This window comes from Emys orbicularis, chromosome 14 (genome assembly GCF_028017835.1).
Source record: "Emys orbicularis isolate rEmyOrb1 chromosome 14, rEmyOrb1.hap1, whole genome shotgun sequence".
In the NCBI taxonomy this organism is placed as follows: domain Eukaryota; kingdom Metazoa; phylum Chordata; order Testudines; family Emydidae; genus Emys; species Emys orbicularis.
Genome location: NC_088696.1, coordinates 38,429,576 through 38,450,858, shown reverse-complemented (window position 1 = coordinate 38,450,858; position 21,283 = coordinate 38,429,576). Strand labels below are relative to the sequence as shown.

General features: G+C 58.0%; 1 protein-coding gene across 1 annotated transcript; it reads right to left on the bottom strand.

The window, feature by feature from the left end:
- Positions 1 to 1,676: 1,676 nt before the first annotated feature.
- On the bottom strand, positions 1,677 to 18,025 carry LOC135888989 (sialidase-like). The gene is made up of 3 exons (XM_065416801.1): positions 17,936 to 18,025; positions 2,913 to 3,994; positions 1,677 to 2,358 (listed from the first exon to the last, which is right to left on the bottom strand). The coding sequence occupies exons 1-3, from the start codon at positions 18,023 to 18,025 to the stop codon at positions 1,677 to 1,679; spliced, it is 1,854 nt and encodes a 617-aa protein (XP_065272873.1).
- Positions 18,026 to 21,283: the final 3,258 nt, after the last annotated feature.

Here is a 21,283-nt window from a genome sequence, read left to right as displayed (position 1 = left end):
TTACCAACCATGATGTAGGGTAGGCTGATGCGTGGAGCACGCAGGACTGGAGACCTGTGTTCTACTCCAGGTACATCACTGAGTCACTGGGCAAATGCCTCAGTTTCCCCATCAGTGCTAATGTTCTCTCCCTACCGCACCCAGGGTCACTGATGGCTGTAGAGCGCTTGTCCCCAGGGCGTGGAAAGGCCGGTATTGTTGTCGCCAGGCTGCGTTACCTTCTTGCCAGGGCGTCTGTGCACCAGCAGAACGCCTCTCCCTTGAAACCAGCCTCCACCCCTCTCTCTGGACAGCTCATTTGCTGCGGTCACAGCCCAGTCGACTGGGGCCCGGTGCTTCGGCACCATGGAAGCGGTTGTGATGTCTGGGCCGGCGGCCTCACCGGGAGACTGTCGACCTCGTTGTCCTAACGAAACAGGGAACCACCACAGGCCCTCCAGGTGTCGGCTGCAATGGAGCGGGGGCGGGGAGGGACTGGCTGGGGGCAGGTGCCTGGGGGAATCCTGCTATCCATGGGCACTGATCTCGCAGGGCAGGCCTAGGCCTGGGGCTCAGGGGACCTGAGCGCTTGTCCCAGGCTCCACTGGGTCTAGAGCCCACCTCGCAGAGCACGAGGAGATGCCCAGACGGAAGGTGCTGTGTGAGTGCATCGAGCTTTGTGCTTGTCTCTGGAGATGGCTCTTTGCCAGTGGCCTGCAGCCACCAGATCCCTCTCCCAGGGCAGGGCCCTGGCCTCAGAGGAGCCATCAATTACAGCCTGACATCACCTCCCCCGGAGCTGCTCCAGCGGCCAGGAAAACCCGCTGGACTCCATTAGCTAAGGAGGAGATGGGAAGTCTGCCCTGGGTCCCTCCCAAGCCCAGCCCGCTGACAGCCGTGCTCCGGGAAGCCCAGCCAGCCTCCCCACCGTGGTCAGCAGCCCTCACCTGTCCTGCCTGGGGTGATGGATGGAGTGGGAGGCAGTGTTTGAGCTGGTTAATCACATCCCGCCCACTGGGCGCTCGCTGGCTCTCCAGCTCCCAGCCCGGCCGGGGCTGGCTAATGAGCTGACTAGTGGGGGGCCAGCAGGGTCATGGAGATGCTGCAGGGAAAGGTTGTGCCGGTGGCTCCTTGACCCTGTCTCCTCTCAGGGCCTGTACGGCTGGGCCGGGGACCCCAGGCTATGGGTCAGTGCCCCAGCCCCTGGCAAACTCCGACTGGGACCCACTTCAACGAGCTTCAGCATAATACAGGCTTGGCCTTAACTGGGAACCCCAGACCCAGCCAGGCACAGGTATGGGCCAGATCCTCCTCCCCGTTACACCCGTGCAAACCCTCGGGGCCAAATCCATCCCTGGTATTACTCCATCCACTCCAGCAGGGTGACCCCAGGGATGGGTGGGGCCCACGGACCCCAGTGGGGTGACACCGGGGAGGGGTCGGGCCCCGGTGGGAAGCTGCCCTGTGACTCAGTTTGGGGTGTGGAGGGGGCTCCCTGGTGTGACCTCCAGCCCCCGCCGCTGCTCACTCCCAATTGTTGATGATTTAAAAGTGGCAACGAGGGTGGCCACTAAAGCCAGACACTTGCCCAGAGCTGGAGCGAGCCCAAGCCCAGCCCGTCCAAAGGGCCACCAGCCATTGCTGAGCCACCGGGCTGCAGGAAGCCAGTGACGAGCCCTCGAGCCATGGCGGGAAGCTCAGCCCTTGGGTGGCTCACGACTCCCTGGAGACTCCCCCTTAGAGATACTCCTCGGGCTTTGTTGGCACAGCCTGATGGTGCCCGCAGGGAGGGAGCAAAGAGCGTTGGCAGAGCTGGGCAGGACGGAGGGGCGTTGGCAGAGCTGGGTGAGGATGGAGGGTCGTTGGCGGAGCTGGGCGAGGCGGGAGGGAGGGGCATTGGCGGAGCTGGGTGAGGATGGAGGGTTGTTGGCAGAGGTGGGTGAGGCGGGGTGGGACGGAGGGGCGTTGGCGGAGCTGGCGAGGCGGGGCGGGACGGAGGGGCGTCGGCAGAGCTGGGCGAGGCGGGATGGAGGGGTGTTGGCGGAGCTGGGCGAGGCGGGGCGGGACGGAGGGGCGTTGGCAGTGCTAGGCGAGGCGAGGTGGGACGGAGGGGCATTGGCGGAGCTGGGCGCGGACAGAGGGGCGTTGGCAGAGCTGGGCGAGGCGAAGTGGGACGGAGGGGCATTGGCGGAGCTGAGCAAGGCGGGGAGTGAAGGAGGGGCGTTGGCAGTGCTGGGCGAGGCGAGGCGGGACGGAGGGGCATTGGCGGAGCTGGGCGCGGACAGAGGGGCGTTGGCAGAGCTGGGCGAGGCGAGGTGGGACGGAGGGGCATTGGTGGAGCTGAGCGAGGTGGGGAGGGACGGAGGAGTTTTGGCAGAGCTGGGTGAGGCGGGAGGGAGGGAGGGGCGTTGGCGGAGCTGGGTGAGGCGGGGCGGGACGGAGGGTCATTGGCGGAGCTGGGTGAGGATGGAGGGGCGTCGGCAGAGCTGGGCGAGGCGGGGTGTGACAGAGGGGTGTTGGCAGAGCTGGGCGAGGACGGAGGGTCGTTGGCAGAGCTGGGTGAGGGTCGTTGGCAGAGCTGGGCGGGGCGGGACGGAGGGGCGTCGGCAGAGCTGGGCGAGGCGGTGTGTGACAGAGGGGTGTTGGCAGAGCTGGGCGAGGACGGAGGGGTGTTGGCAGAACTGGGCGAGGCGGGACGGAGGCGCATGGGCAGAGCTGGGTGAGGATGGAGGGGTGTTGGCAGAGCTGGGCGAGGACGGAGGGGCATTGGCAGAGCTGGGTGAGGACGGAGGGGCGTGGGTGGAGCTGGGCGAGGCGAGGCGGGACGGAGGGGCGTCGGCAGAGCTGGGCGAGGTGAGGCGGGACGGAGGGGCGTGGGCGGAGCTGGGCGAGGCGAGGCGGGACGGAGGGGCGTCGGCAGAGCTGGGCGGGACGGAGGGGCATTGGCGGAGCTGGGTGAGGACGGAGGGGCGTCGGCAGAGCTGGGCGAGGACGGAGGGGCGTTGGCGGAGCTGGGCGAGGCGAGGTGGGACGGAGGGGCGTCGGCAGAGCTGGGCGAGGCGGGGTGTGACAGAGGGGTGTTGGCAGAGCTGGGCGAGGACGGAGGGGCATTGGCAGAGCTGGGTGAGGACGGAGGGTCGTTGGCAGAGCTGGGTGAGGATGGAGGGTCGTTGGCAGAACTGGGCGGGGCGGGATGGAGGGGCGTCAGCAGAGCTGGGCGAGGCGGTGTGTGACAGAGGGGTGTTGGCAGAGCTGGGCGAGGACGGAGGGGTGTTGGCAGAGCTGGGCGAGGCGGGACGGAGGGGCGTGGGCAGAGCTGGGTGAGGATGGAGGGGTGTTGGCAGAGCTGGGCGAGGCGGGACGGAGGGGCGTGGGCAGAGCTGGGCGAGGATGGAGGGGCGTGGGCAGAGCTGGGCGAGGCGAGGCGGGACGGAGGGGCATTGGCGGAGCTGGGTGAGGACGGAGGGGCGTGGGCAGAGCTGGGCGAGGATGGAGGGGCGTCGGCAGAGCTGGGCGAGGTGGGGCGGGACGGAGGGGCATTGGCGGACCTGGGTGAGGACGGAGGGGCGTCGGCAGAGCTGGGCGAGGATGGAGGGACATTGGCGGAGCTGGGCGAGGCGAGGAGGGACGGAGGGGCGTCGGCAGAGCTGGGCGAGGCGGGGTGTGACAGAGGGGTGTTGGCAGAGCTGGGCGAGGACGGAGGGGCATTGGCAGAGCTGCGTGAGGACGGAGGGGCGTGGGCGGAGCTGGGTGAGGCGAGGCGGGACGGAGGGGCGTGGGCGGAGCTGGGCGAGGACGGAGGGGCGTGGGCGGAGCTGGGCGAGGCGAGGCGGGACGGAGGGGCGTGGGCGGAGCTGGGTGAGGCGAGGAGGGACGGAGGGGCGTCGGCAGAGCTGGGCGAGGTGGGGCGGGATGGAGGGGCGTGGGCGGAGCTGGGCGAGGCGAGGCGAGGCGGGACGGAGGGGCGTTGGCGGAGCTGGGCGAGGCGAGGAGGGACGGAGGGGCGTCGGCAGAGCTGGGCGAGGCGGGGTGTGACAGAGGGGTGTTGGCAGAGCTGGGCGAGGACGGAGGGGCATTGGCAGAGCTGCGTGAGGACGGAGGGGCGTGGGCGGAGCTGGGTGAGGCGAGGCGGGACGGAGGGGCGTGGGCGGAGCTGGGCGAGGACGGAGGGGCGTGGGCGGAGCTGGGCGAGGCGAGGCGGGACGGAGGGGCGTGGGCGGAGCTGGGTGAGGCGAGGAGGGACGGAGGGGCGTCGGCAGAGCTGGGCGAGGTGGGGCGGGATGGAGGGGCGTGGGCGGAGCTGGGCGAGGCGAGGCGAGGCGGGACGGGGGGCGTTGGTGGAGCTGGGCGAGGCGAGGCGAGGCGGGACGGGACGGAGGGGCGTTGGCGGAGCTGGGTGAGGACGGAGGGGCGTGGGCGGAGCTGGGCGAGGCGGGGTGTGACAGAGGGGTGTTGGCAGAGCTGGGCGAGGACGGAGGGGCGTGGGCGGAGCTGGGCGAGGTGAGGCGGGATGGAGGGGCGTCGGCAGAGCTGGGCGAGGCGGGGTGTGACAGAGGGGTGTTGGCAGAGGTGGGCGAGGACGGAGGGGCATTGGCAGAGCTGCGTGAGGACGGAGGGGCGTGGGTGGAGCTGGGCGAGGCGAGGCGGGACGGAGGGGCATTGGCGGAGCTGGGTGAGGACGGAGGGGCGTCGGCAGAGCTGGGAGGGTGTGAGGGGTCTTGGCAGAGCTGATGGAAGAAGCTCACATTGCACCTGTCTGCACTCAGTCAAACTCTAGCCAGTTGAATCAACTTTTTCACTTCCCTGAATGCCGAGCTCAGCCCAGGGTTGCGAAGCCCGGCCTGTTTCCCCCGAGGACTGTGGGTAGCGTTTAGCGCCTGGAACAAATGGAGCTGAAATTCCATCAGCTCAGTTAATGAGTGAGTCTCCAGTCACTCTTGGCCTTGCACACTCGCCAGCTGCAAATGTAATTAACCCTTTGTGTCCCGAGCTGCGCACACACCAGGACGGCAGCTCTGCAGCCCCGCGGATGTGCGTGGAGACCTAGGTGGATTCCCAGAGGGTACTGACGGGGTTAATCATATAGAAGGGAACTGAAGGCGGCAGCTCTGGAATCCCACACTGGAACAGAGACCTGGTCTGCTTGTCCCACAGGGGCCAGGGCAGGTGGCTAAGTAGGGAATGAGGCTGGATTTTAGCAATCCTGGGACCCCCACTTACCCACCCCCAGCCATGCAGCATCATTGTGCCAGAATAGCTGAATTCTCTGAGCAAGCCCCTGCCGCGCTAGAGCCATGGGGCAGGGCAAGGGAGGGCGTCTGGTTGTGGTTAGCGCCCAAGCCTAGGAGCTGGGAGAACCACTGGGAGGTTAAATATTTCATAGCACACCTGGGGATTCGGATCTGAGACATTCAACTGCTGCTTTCTTTGAAGTCAGTGGCCAAACTCCCATTGACCCAGGGGGATCAGGCCTGGAGCGGCTTGAAATTTTGAAACCAAAACTTTTTTTCCAAGGAAAATGTGGATTCGGTGACACCGAAACCTTTTGCCTTCATGTCCATTTTGCCAAATTGTTTAGGTTGGGGGAAAAAACAACCCTAAACTAAACTAAAATAAATACTGAAAAAAAAGAAACGGTTCAATTTTTCAGTTTGACACAATTTTTTGTTCCTCACTGTCCTTTAATTTTATTTAAAAAATAATCAAAAATGTCTACAAATGGTCAAAATTGAAACGAAATGTTTCATCAGACCCAAAATAATATTTTTCCACCTTTTGATTTTTCCAATTTTTTTTTTAAAAATTAGCTTGGATTTTTCTGATTTTTCAGACTTGCCAGAGAACCGAAAAATCCATGATTGATTTGGTCAACTCTAATCAGGATGGGGTCCAGGCAGAATAACATTAATAACAATCTTAAGAACATGAGAACGGCCCTACTGGGTCAGACCAATGGTCCATCTAGCTTCATATATCTTGTCTTCGGACAGTGGCCCATTCCAGATGCTTCAGAGGGAACGAACAGAACAGGGCAATTATAGAGTGATCCATCCTCTGTCGTCCTGTCCCAGCTTCCGGCAAGCCAAGATTTAGGGAGACACAGAGCATGGAGTTGTGTCCCTGACCATCTTGGCTAATAGCCATAGATGGACCTATCCTCCATGAACGTATCTAGTTCTTTTTTGAACCCAGTTATACTTGTGGCCTTCACAACATCCCCTGGCAAGGAGTTCCACAGGTTGACTGTGCGTTGTGTGACGAAGTCCTTCCTTATGTTTGTTTTAAACCTGCTGCCTATTAATTTCATTGGGTGACCCTTATGTTATGTGAAGGGGTAAGTAACACTTCCTTATTCAATTTCTCCACACCAGTCATGATTTTATAGACTTCTATCCTATCCCCTCTTACTCGTCTCTTTTCCAAGCTGAACAGTCCCAGTCTTTTTAATCTCTCTTCATACGGAAGCTGTTCCCTACCCTAAGCATTTTTGTTGCCCTTCTCTGTACTCTTTCCAATTCTAATCTATCTTTTTCGAGACGGGGTGACCAGACCTGCACTCAGTGTGGGCGTACCATGGATTTATATAGTGGCATTATGAGGTTTTCTGCCTTATCCCTTTCCTAGCATTCTGCTCGCTTTTTTGACTGCTGCTGACTGTTTTCAGAGCACCATCCACAGTGACCCCAAGATCTCCTTCTGGAGTGGTAACAGCTCACTGCAAACCCGTAATTGCTTATCTGCTCCAGGCATGGTGCAGGTTCAGAGCTCCTCAGTGTGTCTCTAAGATCTTACCACTCCCTACCCCCGTCACTCTGTGCCTGTAACACGGCTCCCCCCTCATGGCTCTCTAATGGGTTAAACGAATGGAGGTGGTTGGAGGTGCTGCCCTCGAATCCATTAAAGCAGCGAGGAGCAGTGCTCAATTACAGAGGGAATATGAGTGATGGTAGGAAGGTCTTTCCATCCCACCCCGGCTCTTCCTCCCCGCCCCACCAGAGACGATGGCAATTCTTTGTTTCATCTTCCTCTTGTCTTTCTCTCTCTTCCTTTCTCCTGCCACCGGACTGTCTGCCGGGCTGTATAAGTAGGGGCATTGCCAGCAGATCGAGGGACATGATCGTTCCCCTTTATTCGACATTGGTGAGGCCTCATCTGGAGTACTGTGTCCAGTTTTGGGCCCCACACTACAAGAAGGATGTGGAAAAATTGGAAAGAGTCCAGCGGAGGGCAACAAAAATGATTAGGGGTCTGGAGTGCATGACTTATGAGGAGAGGCTGAGGGAACTGGGATTGTTTAGTCTCCAGAAGAGAAGAATGAGGGGGGATTTGATAGCAGCCTACAACTACCTGAAGGGGGGTTCCAAAGAGGATGGAACTCGGCTGTTCTCAATGGTGGCAGATGACAGAACAAGGAGCAATGGTCTCAAGTTGCAGTGGGGGAGGTCTAGGTTGGATATTAGGAAACACTATTTCACTAGGAGGGTGGTGAAGCACTGGAATGCATTACCTAGGGAGGTGGTGGAGTCTCCTTCCTTGGAGGTTTTTAAGGCCCGGCTTGACAAAGCCCTGGCTGGGATGATTTAGTTGGGAATTGGTCCTGCTTTGAGCAGGGGGTTGGACTAGATGACCTCCTGAGGTCCCTTCCAACCCTGATATTCTATGATTCTATGATTCTGCCATCTCCTCCCACCAGGCCTCAAGGACAGAGCCCAGAGCATGTGCCCCTCGGGGGGGCAGGTCTGCAGCTGGGGGCTTTGCCAAATCTTTCCCTCCGGCGGGTTTGAGTCCATCCTGTGAAGGGGCCTGGCCCCTTCGTGTCAGGGGCCCGTTTTAAAGGCCAGTGCGTAAAGCCAGGGCTCCGAGCTGAAGAAGAGAAGCGTCCATTGTAAAGGCTGCCTGGCCACAAACGCAGGCTGTGTGTGTAGCTCAGGGAGGGGGCACCGGCCCATTACTTCACATCCGCTGGATGAGAGCAGCCTTCGAGAAACAAAGCGAGGAGTGTTGCAGGGTCCATCCTGGGGGGCGAGAGGGATCGATAACGAACGTTTCCTATCGGCCTCCTAATGGGGTCAGTGGCAGTGACGCAGCCCCTTCCCGGACGGAGAGGAATCTCATTTGGTGATTGCAGGAAGCAGGGCAGAGGGCGAGCTAGCGAATGAGTTCTCCCCACTGGGAGGGCTGGATCAGCTCAGATCTCAGTGCAAGGGAGAAATGCAAACACCTGCAAAGCCAGAACGCCAGGATCTCCAGGCAGGGCCGCCGGGGCTAGGGAGGCTGCTGGGCTGGGCTCACAGGGTGACGGGCTGTCCAGAGAGGTCTCCAAGGCTGGAAGCCATGGCGGAGCCTCTTGCAGGAAAGCAGGAGCTTGGTAGCCTGTAACCTGTCTGAACCAATGGTCAGGACAATGTCCAGCCACCAGAGGAGACACAGAGAGACACACACACACGCAGATGATGTCTCATAACCGTTGCCATCTCCTCGTCCAGTTTGGCTCAGCCGTGTGTTCCCCCCACTGATTGTGTGGGCACTGGGCCCCCGCCTGCTCTCTGGTCCCTGGGACTCAGGCCAATTCTCCAGTCCACTAAGGTCCCTGCTACGCTGCTCTGGGGGCATCATCATGCGGCAGTGCCTCCTCTGGGCCTAATCCTTGGAGGACAGAAAAGTTGTGATGGACCAGCAAAGCAGAGGACTACAGCTCCCATCAGCCGTCTCCCCACTGCACATCCCCTTCCTCCAGGCTAAGCAGGGAAACATTTCCCTTCAGCCCCCTCCCTGTTGCACTTCACCTTCCCGGGAAAGGGGGCAGGGCCTGACCAGGGAGGTGGCCGGGGGGGAGCCGCGTGGCAGCAGGGAGCTGCAGAGAAGCCCCAGGAACTTGGACAGAGCCGCCTGTGGAACAGGCTGTGAGTGCCGGACATCACAGCTGGGTGCAGGTCTGGGTGGGACCTACAGGGCGGCAGCAGTGGCTGGGCAGGGAGAGACACTAACTGAGCCTGGCTTGGAAACCAACAGCTGCTTATTTGGGTGAGTAGAGACTGGACTGCAGAGGGCAGCCCAGGCACCAGGCCTGAAGAGCCCGGCCGCTTAGCTGGCCTGTCCCTGGCACCCAGGCAGGAAGCCCTGGAGCTCACTTGGAGCTGTAACTGTTTAAGTCTCTGTACACAGGGAATCTGAAACCTTTCCCTTCGTCAGGGGGGCTGGGCGGTTATGAGGACCCACCGCCTATAAGGCCTCACTGCTGTGCAGCGGCAGTCAAAAAAGCAACCAGCATGTTGGGAATCATTAGGAAAGGGATAGAGAATAAGACAGAAAATATCATATTGCCCTTATATAAATCCATGGTACGGCCACACCTTGAACACTGTGTGCAGATGTGGTCGCCCCGTCTCAAAAAAGATCTATTGGAAAAGGTTCAGAAAAGGGCAACAAAAATAATTAGGGTTCTGGAACAGCTGCCGTACGAGGAGAGATTAATAAGACTGGGACTTTTCAGCTTGGAAAAGAGACGACTAATGGGGGATATGATAGAGGTCTATAAAATCATGACTGGTGTGGCGGAAGTAAATCGGGAAGTGTTATTTACTCCTTCTCATAACACAAGAACTAGGGGTCACCCAATGAAATTAATAGGCAGCAGGTTTAAAACAAACAAAAGGAAGTATTTCTTCACACAACACACAGTCAACCTGTGGAACTCCTTGCCAGAGGATGTTGTGAAGGCCAAGACTAGAACAGAGTTAAAAAAAAGAACTAGATAAGTTCATGGAGGATAGGTCCATCAATGGCTATTAGCCAGGATGAACAGGGATGGTGTCCCTAGCCTCTGTTTGCCAGATGCTGGGAATGGGTGACTTGGGATGGATCACTTGATGATTACCTGTTCTGTTCATTCCCTCTGGGGCACCTGGCATTGGCCACTGTCGGAAGACAGGATACTTTGGTCTGACCCAGTGTGGCCGTTCTTATGCTGAAGCACTAGCACTTGCCTCCAAGCTGTGGTACACCTCGCATGCTACTGGCACTGCAGAGCTTGGGATACAGAGTAACCCCAGTAATTACAAATTACACAGCCCCGGCCTGGGAGCGTTAGCACCTTGTGCTCTTCGCTCTGGCGGTCCCTGGTCCCCAGGGTGGCAGCCATCCCACACGCACCATGACTGGAACCCCAAACGGCAGCCACAGCTGCCCAGCACCGTTGCCCCCACAGCAGGCAGGCAGACCCCTCCGCTAGTGCGGTTAAAGGTGCCAGGCGCAGCAAACCGAGCGACCCCCCTTCCACGCTCATCGCTGCCCGGGGCACGTGAGAAAGCCACTTGGGAGTGTGGAATGCCGGGGGAAATCTACATGGCTGTTGCAATGGGAAACTCTGCCTCCCTAAGGTGGCCGTGAAAGAGTTAACAAAATGGTGGGTAAGAGGGAGGCAGTGGATGCAATGTCGTTAGCCTTTTAAAGGGCTTTTGATAAGGTCTCCGGCAGGAGGCTATTAAGGAAATAGGAAACAAAACACAAAGATCTGCCTTAGAAGCATCCAGGGCCTGAGTGAAATTGACCAGGGCGAGATAAAGATAAGATAAATGCCAGCCCTGGCTCCTGCTGTCCTGCCGGGGTCAGGGCCCTGGGAGCATACGGGGTCGCTTCTCCACGGCGGGTGCTCTCTGAGGGCCGACTCCCAGAAAGCTGCTCCGTAGAGGCAGCACCTGAGCCACTGGAACTGACTGGCAGGAACGAAACGCTCTGGTTGCTGGGTGTGTGTGATCCCCGCATCTCTGCTCCGGCCCGAGCGTGGCATGTTATAGCGCACGCGGGAGAACTTACAACCCCCCACCCCATTGCCTATAAAGCTGAGTTTACAGTGAAAAATCAGTTTATTCTCTTGCCACGACAGCAGTACTGGTGTGTGGGGCTGTAATGTAAAGCTCTAGGCAGCAGAGGTCCATATGAGCTCATATAGGACCCAGGCATTAGGACCCATGTCTCTCTCCCCAGGCTAACCTCTCTCAACCCAAATTAGTGCAGAATCACAGAGATGGAAAAGACCCACAGTATTAGCTCCTCTAGGCCCTTACCCAGCCCCCCCCCCCCCTTCGACAGTGCAGGATTGTTCCCTACTGTATATTCTCTGCTGCTTTGTCCTGATTAGCTCTGAATGACTCAGCCAATGGAGCGTCCATCACTTCCCCAAGGAGACTATTCCACTTGCTAAGAGGCCTCACTGCTAGTTCTTTTTTCCTGACAGCCAGCCTGCATTTTCCTGAGCTCGATTTCATCCCATTACTTCACGGTAATTATCCTATATTTATGTAGCTCCTTGTCCTCCCAAAGGCTCCCCGAGCCAACTGATGCGGCACACGCAGCTCATCAACGAAAGGCAGCTACTCCTAGGGCGGCACCAGGGGAGTTTAATAGACCACGGCGACACTACACAACTGCTTAGGCCAGGCGGTGAAGAATGGTGTAGCCAGCGGAGGGGCAAATGTAGGGAGGGAGAATATCACCGTAGCAGGAGTCACCAGGTGGCACCGTTACTCGTGGGTAGGGCCCTACCAAAGTCACGGTCCATTTTGGTTAATTTCATGGTCATAGGATTTTAAAAATCAGAAATGTCACGGTTTCAGATATTTAAAGCTGAAATTTCACGGTGTTGTAAGCGTGGGGGTCCCGCCCCAAAGGGGGTTGTAAGCGGGGGTGTCGCAAGGCTATTGAAGGGGGGGTCACAGTATTGCCACCCTTACTTCTGCACTGCTGCTGGCAGCGGCGCTGCCTTCAGAGCTGGGCTCCCAACCAGCAGCTGCGGCGCTACCTGAAGTTCCCGGAGATGGGTCTGACTGGGCCCGGGAAAGCCCCTGCAGGGGAAGAGGAAGTCCCATCCCTCCCCAGCCCGGCCGGGACTAGCATCTGGAGACTGACGCACAGTAAGAGCCCCCAGCCCTGCTCCTCCCCTACATTAGCCAGATTTCACGGCTGAGACAAGATTTCACGGGGGAGATCAGATTTCAGGTCTGTGACGCGTTTTTCACGGCTGTGAATTTGGTAGGGCCCTATTCACGGACTTACAAGTTCTTTTTCTTAGCATGCATGTGTACAATCTTTGAAGAAGTGCTGAATTGTTAGTTCTGTGATGCAGTTTCTTTGGGGAGAGCTGTTGCCAACAGCAGGAGAGTTTGCTCTCTGACTTAATCTCTCTAGCTAGCCTCAATTCTTGGGGCAGGGTTGCTCCCTGGGATCCAAGCATTGGTATTTGGGACTGAGATTTCTGAACGAGGGGATGGCCTGTGTCATTTGTGACCACCTCTGTTCAAGGACATGTGTACATAATGTCAATAAACACACTGCACTAAGAAAATACCAAGACTGAATGGCATTGATTTCTCCTTCAGCCAGAGCAAGAGCTACAGAGCACCAAATCTGCTACCCCTAGGCAGAGGGGCAATGGTAGAATTGTCCAGAAATGTGGCAAGATACCAGCGTTGATACCTCCATTCTTACATGCAAAGTACCATGGAATCTTTAACGACCACCACTGCTTAAGACTCCAGCTTTACTCCTAGTTGTAGCCCTGAGCCTCTCTAAACCATTCCTCCCTTCCTTGATGTTTTACACCCTTCCTGTCCTTGTTGTAGATGTTTATTTTCCAGGCACAGAGAACAAAACAGTGACCTTTCTTCGGAGATTAAGGGCAGCCACAATCAAAGAAAGCACTAATACAAAGTCCACATGACAGTGAGAGAGAGCGAGAGCACAGTGTGTATAACTCATTCTGTAACAGCCTTCTTGAATCAACTCCCAGGAGTGTTTGTGTGCCCACAGCAGACAGTCCAGGAAATTCCTTTACATTTAAAAGTGCTGTACACCAAAGACAGACTCACAACATCCCCCATGTGTGTACACAGTTACGTACACCATAGTTGCTGGCTGTCATTTTCTCACTCCTGCCCCATGCTTTGTACCTCATTTATTTTTTAGAGAGGGACTATCACCTCCCTGCTTTGTGACCTGGTAGCTCTGCATATGCAATTAAACAGCCTATTGGCATTTTTTTTGCTGTTATATCACAGGAAAACCCCATGTCTAGTTTGCTGCCCACTGTCACCCCTAAGTCTCTTTCCATGTGTTTCCTTCCCATTGAATGTTGGGGAATTGGAGCCTCCCCCCCAGACACATTATTTTGCATTTTTCTCATTTCCTGCCCGTCGGTCTCATCTTTCCAGCTCCCCTGCGATTATTTCTCTGTCCTCCATCGTGTTTGCAACGTCTCCCAAGTCAGTGCCATCTTGCAAGGAGGCAGTGTCCCAAGCAGCAGTAAGACCGGATGGAAGATGGCCTGTCCCACATGAAACGTGCAGTGGCATTATAGTGAGGCTGGGGGAATGGTATTGGCCAAATCACCTGGGAGCCCTGCAATGTGCAGCAGCTGTCAGCTCTCCATGGGGAACCCAGTGGGGATTACAGCCACAAGTGACAGAGCTACTCTACATGGTTCTCCCCCGGCTTGGGGCTGCTCATTCCCTGGATTCCTGCTCCGTGGTTCTCCAGATCAGTTTCGGCCCTGGTGTGTTTTCCTGCTGTGGTTTGGATGGGGAATGTGAGCCTGGATTCTTTGGGCTCGTTAAACTGGCTGTCTCCTTCCAGACCCCTGGGCTTATTCTCAGTGAGGCGTGGCTTCCAGCCACTAGCTGGCAGTGGGGTAGGACCTGCATGCGTGGGAGGAGCAGGAAGCCTCCCTCTGCCTTTGTCCTTGCTGAACTTTCACAGGACCAAAAATAAAGGCTGAGAGCAGCTGCTGCCTAGGGAAGTGCTGACTCCACCTTGGTGGTCTGGTCTAGAGTCCATGACAGTTCTGTAGTGTAGGGGATTTGGATGGCGTCCCTTTAAATAGCTGGTGAGCCCTCTCGTACCTTTCTCCATGGCTGTAAGACCCAGATCCTCCAAGGTATGGAGATGCTTAACGTCCCTTGGTTTCAATGGGAGGTAGACAAATACACATCGTAGCTTTGAGGCGCTGGGCCTAAGCTCTTTGGATCTATTTGCCCAGCTTCCAGCCCAATGGGGCCCCGATCGTGATGGTTCTACTGTAGGAAATGCACTGACTATTACTTAGGGGTGACAGCCAACGGGGTGGATACGCCTCACTCTCACCCTCCATGCCAGGGCGTCCCTAGCTAGAGGAGGGGGGATGGCACCGATGTGAGACGGCAGCATTTGGGATCTGGCTATGAGCTGGAGCTGGTGTTTCTCCAGAGCTAGCACTGCTTCCTTTGAATGGCAGGACATTCAGCGGAGCGCCCCAGGGAGTTAGTGGCCTGGTCTCATTGAGGAGATGCAGTCCCGGCTCTTCTCCTTCCAAACCACCCTTCTTGATCCTCATTGAGAGACATCCCGCAAACCAGCACCGGGCCCATCCCCGGGGACCTTTGGCAGTGTAACACGAAGCCATTGGCTCGGCAGCGGGAAGGATTCAACCTGGGAATCTGGAGGCCACTGCTGTCTGAGCTCAAAGAGCCACTCTGCTGACTAAGACTTTAATTAATAATTAATTTTTAATTTAATTAATACTTTTTTAATTAATAATTTGTAATTAATGGAGATAGCCTATCTCCTAGAACTGGAAGGGACCTTGAAAGGTCATCGAGTCCAGCCCCCTGCCTTCACTAGCAGGACCAAGTCATCGACCTCTACCCATGACCCAGCCACCGATGGCGAGGGATGGCGAGGGACGGTGCAGCACACTGCGGGGGGGGGGGGGGTGCGTTTCATAAACAAGGCTTCTCTGGCCTGGCTCTATCTTGATTTCCTCCCTCTCTGGGCTGTGGCGGGGCAGCGTTGGGCTTAGCAATGAACCTGCAGCATGACCTTGGAGCAAATGGCCATGACTAGCCTTTGCTTTGGGTGCCCTCCGTCCATTGCCCGGCAGGGAACTGAACGGCCGGGGCTGCGAGGGACGGGGGCGTGTTTGCAAGGCTGGTGACAGAGCCCAGCGCCGGGTTCCTAGGATTGCAGGGAGAGAAGAGGAGACAGAGGAGGGCCTTTGTCCTTGAGTGGGAAGGCTGCATTCTGGCAGGCTCCCTGGGAGAAACAGCTGCCTCTTGCAAAACCATCGGCTGGTAATCACACGACTGGAGATAGCAGGGGGAAAGCAGACCCGGGGGGTTACCTGTGCTGACCGCTCCCCTCCTCCGGCGAGGCTCCCCAGCAAACTCCCCTCTGTCTGCGCTAACCTGGCTTGATGCCCCGCAGGCATGCTTCCCCCACGGCAGCGATCCCACTGCCCAGTTACTCGTAGTGGGGAGAGCTCTTCCGTGCAGTCTAGCTGAGATCCAGGCCACCCCAGCCGTTGTCAGGGGCTCTGGTTAATTCAGTCACGAAATGTGTCGTGGGTCTTAGACTGCGAGCTTTACGGGGCAGGGACTGTGTCTTCCTGCGTTGTACAGAGCCTGGCCCGGTGGACTGGGGACACGGGGCACTACCGGGATATCAGGGGCAAATAATAATTCCCTACGGGTGTTTAGCGCCTGACCCTAAATCTCTGGCCTCCAGTTTGGGTGTCATTTTTCCGTTGCCTTTCCTGTGGCTTTCCTCTAGTTCCCCCAACTTTTTCTAATCAAACTGGGCCTGATGGCCGGCTTTGACCCCACTCCCAGTCTGTCCCTCGGTAAATCACCCTGAGGTTTGGCACCATCTCTGCTCAGAAGAGGGGGGCTAATGGAAGAGCAGGGGGCTGCAGGGCAGGGCTGAGGGGCTCTGGCAGAGCTGGGGGAGGGTCTGGGGCTGGGATAGCCGGGGGGGGGGGCTGCAGGTGGGGACTGAGGGGCGTTGACAGACCTGGGGGGTGCTTGGGGGCTGTTGTACGCCAGGTTTGAGATATGTTGCTCCCCAGCCTCCAAACCGATGGAGCTTTTAGATAAATCTGTAAACATTTTAGACCAGTGCAGGGGCTGCTGCTTTCAGGGAGGCCAGATCCCATAAGCACGTCCACCTGGGCAGACGTCACACAGCTTCTCAGCAGGGACTGGTGCAGGTGATGTATGTGCCTCGGCTGCACACAGGGGTCCTGAGGCGACCACACGTCCCCACAGCGCCAGCCTCCAACCATGAGCATGGGACACATGGACTGGAGACCCAGCTTTCACCCTGCCCGCGCCCATAAAGCCCCATGAGCCCCCCCGCAGCATCCCAGCCTTTGAATGCTGCCCAGTTGGGCAGCTGTGGCGTCAGCAGAGGACGATGGGGGCCAGTCCCAGCTGTTGTGCTGGCGTCAGGCTAGTGGGGCAACGTTTGCTTCGTCCTAATTAACTATCAGCTTCATCCTCAGGCCTTCTGTGGCAAGTGGAACGTTTCCCCGTGGAGCGCTTGGTGCAGGGACCTTCTCCCCTCCCAGCTCCTGCCCACGGGCCTCCTCCCCTCGGGCCTCCTCCCCTCGCCTTGGCAGGTGCAAGGGCCACCATCGTTCACCCTGTGCTCGCAAAGCACTTTTCCAGCTGCTCTGCTGAGGAGCCATCAGGTAGGTGTTGAACAATGACATGCCCAGGAAGCCAGTGGCAGTGTAGGGCGTAGACCCAGCCTGACTCCTGAGCCTCTGCCGTGATCCCGCTAGGCCTCACTCCCTCCTTCCCTGCATGCACCTGTCTGGACCTCTGCTCTGCAGCATGTGACATGCATGCCGTGGCCACCAGGTACGCTCCAGTGGCTATCTGGCCGCGTGAGACAGCTCCTGACTCAGTGGCTGTCTCAGCTCGGGAGCAGGTGAGGGCTGGAGTGGCAGGACTTGAGGTGCGTTGGCTCAGCTGTTGGGTCCCGGACTGGGATAGCAGCGGGGGCAGCCGGCAGCCGGAGAGGCCCTGGCAGAGCTGTAAGGCGCTAGGGCTGGAATTGCAGGGGTGCCGCAGGTCAGGACTCAGGTGCATTGACACAGCTGTGTGTTGGGATCCTAGCCTGGAATAGCACATTCCTTAAACCGCATTTGAGTCAGCGCTAAGTCCCCGTCCAAGGGAGCAGAGAAGACTCGCTCCATGTAGCCCATGCATGAACCCTCGCAAGAATCAACTCTCCCGCTCCCTGACCAGAGGCCTGTGAGGCCATTAAGTGCTTCCATCAAATGGTGTAATTGGCTGGACGTCAGACAAGGCAGCCTGTGCATTGTGTGTGTGTGTGGGGGGGTTGATGGGAGAGGAAGTGAATGAGGTCAGTGTGGCTGGGGGGGGAGGGGCGCGGGGGGGGGGGGGGGTTGGATGGAGCAGTGTTGTGAATGGAATGTGATTAACTCCCAGCAGGTTGGCAGGTGGCCAAATACTTCCCGGTTGCTCTGGGATTTCCAGGGAGCTTGCTGCAAGGAGAAGAAGGTGAAGTGGGGGTGTCTCCCCAGCCTCGCTATCGGGGGGGCTGGTTGAGGCAGAGGAACCCACTCAACTGCACACAGGCTGAGGCGCGCCTGGCCCAAGGACCCAGAACATCGTGTGAGCCAGATGCTGCCCCGCCCCGGTCACACCTGGGGCCCATCATCTCCCAGGATGCAGCAGCAGGCCAGCCAGCCTGCCTGTGTTACAGAGACCATGTGGCGTAGTGGGTGGAGCACAGGGCTGGGAGCCAGGAACCCCCCCACCCCCCAAGTTCCACGCCCAACTCTGCATGGACTCCTGCGGCAAGTCACTTACAGGTGGCTGCTGCCCCAGGCGCAGGGAGGGTGACCTGGGGAACGGCTGCACTGAGCTCTGGAAGTGCTGTTCTGTTCACGGGTCCCCAATGGTATAAAGCCTCACGCTGTGTTTTCCCGCACTGGCCCCATCAGAGGCAGGCTCCCAATCCCCCCCGACAGTCAATACTGAGCAGCTGGCCAGCCCCTCACGCCTGGCCTTAGTCCTAACGGCGGTGACGTTCGCATCCCAGAACCACCATCTCCCTGGCTGTTCCCTGAGGTGCCACAGAGCGGCGTCCCGCCCTTGCCAGGGAGACGAGCCCGTACCCCAGAGTCCAGCCCGAGGATGCTGGCTGTCAGGAGGCCTAGGGCCTGACTCTGCTCCCCCACGCTGGTGGAGATCAGGAGTGGCTTCATTGCACCCCGTGGCAGGAGCGAAGCCTCCTTCGCTCCGCAGGGGCCCGAGCCAGGTGCCACCAATCCAACCCACGCAGTGGACGAGCGCAGTTTGCCCTTCCCCTGGGAAGGAGCCGTCCTTGCAGAGAGAACGGCGCAGCCACTGCTGGCCTGTGGCTGCCAGAAGGGTCACGAGCAGCACCGTGGACTGGCGCTGGCATCAGGGCATCAGGCTGGGCACAGTGCGAGGGGGGGCTTGGTTGGCCCTTCACGCCGAACCTTGCCCTCAAACTAACCAAATGCCCAGGCATTAGCCAGAGCCCTCTGGCGCGCTGAGCACTACGACTGCTGCGGGTAACAAAAAGGCCTTTCTGCCCAAGCAGCAGGGAAGAGGAACATCAGGCCGGCTGCTGCAGCCCCATGAAAGGAAAGTCTGTTGTTGTCAGTTGCATCTGAGGCCACGGCTCTGCAGCTGATCCTCTCCTGTTGCAGAATGCGAGGATGGCCCGGCTCTGCTTCCAAAGCCCGGCTGCGCAGAGAGCAAGGATCTCAGCAGAGGCGGGAACAAATGCCGAGGGGAGGCGGTGGATTATTGTGTCTGTGGGCTGGGACTGAGGTTTGTGGTGAAATCAACACCCGCCAGAAAAACCATTTGCTCTGTGAATCCAGGGCCAGCTGGTTCCCAGCTAGCAAGCTCTCGGCCCTGAACTCAGCGCCCTGGGCTTTCGGGGGAAAAGGCCCATGGGGTGCAGAGACCAGGGCCATCTGGCACATGGAGCATGCTGGAGCCTTTTGCCTCGGCGCCAGGCTTCAGGCCGATTGTGCTGGGGTTGAGAACCAGGGCGTTGTTCCCTGCAAGAGTCCCACCTTTTTGGCCCTGCAGTGACCGCCATTACCTGAGTTTGTCGTAGTTCAGCCCCTGTGCTTACCACAGCGGGCCAGTATTACTGCCACCCTGCGCAAGGCTGGAGCAGCCAAGCAGCAGGGCAATAATTATAGGGCGGGGCCTCATGCAAACCCACATCTCTTGTGGAGACTATATTCCCCCCTCAGTAATCTCCAAAGCTGTGCAAAGCTAAGAGGCTGATAAGGGTTATCAGTGCAGATCCAGCCTGAGCGCCTATTTACCCTTTTGCATAAAACTAGGAGGAGGGGCCGACCAATGGCATTAAAAGCCAACAGCCAGCCCACTGATAAAACGAGGGTTTGTTTGGGTGTGTGGGGTGAGATGTTTTAAAATGCAAGGCATAATTAAACTGTGGAACTCAGTGCCGCAGGATATTACCAAAGCTAAGATGTTAGCAGGATTCATAATGAGCGTAGACATTTATTTGAATAGGAACATCCATTTATGGAGATATACACCTATCTCATAGAACTGGAAGGTCATCAAGTCCAGCCTCCAGCCTTCACTAGCAGGACCAAGTACTGATTTTGCCCCAGATGGCCCCCTCAAGGATTGAATTCACAACCCTAGCTTTAGCAGGCTAATGCTCAAACCACTGAGCTATCCCTCCCCCCCCCGAGGTACATTAGCTAGGACTAGACATTTAGCAGGGAGAGAAACACTCATGATTCAGGGCATGTTAACCTCCAGCTGACAGGGGTCAGGAAGACACCTCCCTATACTGCATTATGGGAGCTCTTACAGCTGTCTCTGAAGCTAGTGCTGGACACTGTCAGAAATGGGCTACTGGACTAGAGGGCCCATTGCTCTGATCCAGTCTGGTCATGAGCCCAGCGCATGCGTCCAGGTTTGGGACGACCGCTGCAGGGGGAGGTCTGGAAGGACTCATCATGTGCCTGCCTCGCTGAGGCAACTCCTGCAGCTGCTCCCCATGGACACCTGCCTTTGACGGCAATGGGCGTCTTGTGGTGCCCAGCCGCAGGATTGGGGTCCCTGTCTGCAGCATCACACACACGGCCAGGTGCATTAGAAGGGTCTTTCATTCCCTGGGTATTGGTAGTGGTGGGGTACTGGCCTTGCTGGGCCAGTGGGCCTGATTCACCTCCCCTTGAGCCAGAGTCTCATACCAATGCCCACCACCTGGGTAGCAATGATCACAGAGGGTAAGAGATCACAGGAGGCTGAACACCAGGCAAAACAAGTCTTTTATTGGCTTGTAAAACATTCCCCTCTTTTGCCCCACTTCCCAGCTGGAACGGCTCCCCCATGCCTGGCAACAGGCCCTGTCCCAAAGCCCCTGCAGCCGATAGCGAGGGGCTGGCATGCTGCAGGCAATGCTCTCCTAGCTGCCAAGCCAGGGCAGCATTCAAAGCTTGCCCCACAGAAGCCCGTCTCCCCTGGGTGTTTGCCACCATCGCTGCAGCAAGCCTGGGCTTATGCTAACGCCAGGAAACGGCAATGCAACCTGGCCTTGTGTTTCCTCTGCAGTCCATGGCAGGCCCCTTTGATAGCAGTTTATGTTGGCTTTAACCCTGCTCCGCAATCTCACAGCCTGGAAAACAAAGGCCCTCCCCAGCCAAGTCAATGAAGCAATTGCTGATAAGGTGCTGTGGTCAGGCCGCCTCCAGCTGCTCCTTGGCACCGCCCGGGCTAGGAGGATGGCACAAGGAAATGGGACTGTGGCAGCTGGGCTGCTAGGGGTTGGAAGAGGCTGAGAGCTCTGCACAGGAATGTCAGGGACTGGTGGGCTGGAGGAACGTCAGCTGCTGAGCGCTGGTGGGGAGGGGAGGAGGTGTCTTGGGACGAGGTCAGGGATGCTTTGGGTGCACTGGCAGAGCTGGGGTAGCAGGAGAGCCTGTGAAAGATAGAAGGACAGTGATAGAGCTATAGGGGTAAGCCCAGAGCTGGCCAGGACTGAGGGGCACTGGCAGAGCTGGGTGTGAGGTCCCAGCCCTAGAAGACAGGGGTTCTGCAGGCTAGGACTGAGGGGCACCGGCAGAGCTGAGGGCGCAGACTGGAAGGCAAACTGGGCTAGCAGGGAATGGGGAAAGGGAGGTGCCATCATCCTTTTACACTCCTGAGGGCTGGTACATATGCAGCTCCCAGGGGTATCAAGCAGCGCAAACAGGCCCTCAGAAAGTTAAATCCTGGAGCTGTCAGCCCACCTCCTCACCCCTGGCCCCCTGCCCAGCTCGCTGGGCCCTCACTACCTCCTTGTCTGAAAGCCGCCCAACACAAGGCAAGCTGCTTTTCCTCACAGCCCCATTGTTCCTCTGAGTGCCTGCTCCCCAGATACCAAAACGTAGCCAGCCAGGTCCGTGCTGCGCCTGACATGACTTCCTGGAGAAGGGGCTCCAGGGCCAAGCTCCTCC

What these genes read in the sequence shown, in the direction of transcription:
- LOC135888989 (XM_065416801.1), bottom strand. Translation starts at nt 18,025, where the DNA reads ATGAAGCCACTCCTGATCTCCACCAGCGTGGGGGAGCAGAGTCAGGCC. An exon ending in TCCTCGGGCTGGACTCTGGG is followed by an intron (nt 3,995 to 17,935) that starts GTACGGGCTCGT and finishes CGCCTCGCCCAG; the next exon opens with CTCTGCCGACGCCCCTCCGT. An exon ending in AGCTCCGCCAATGCCCCTCC is followed by an intron (nt 2,359 to 2,912) that starts GTCCCGCCCAGC and finishes CGCCTCACCCAG; the next exon opens with CTCTGCCAAAACTCCTCCGT.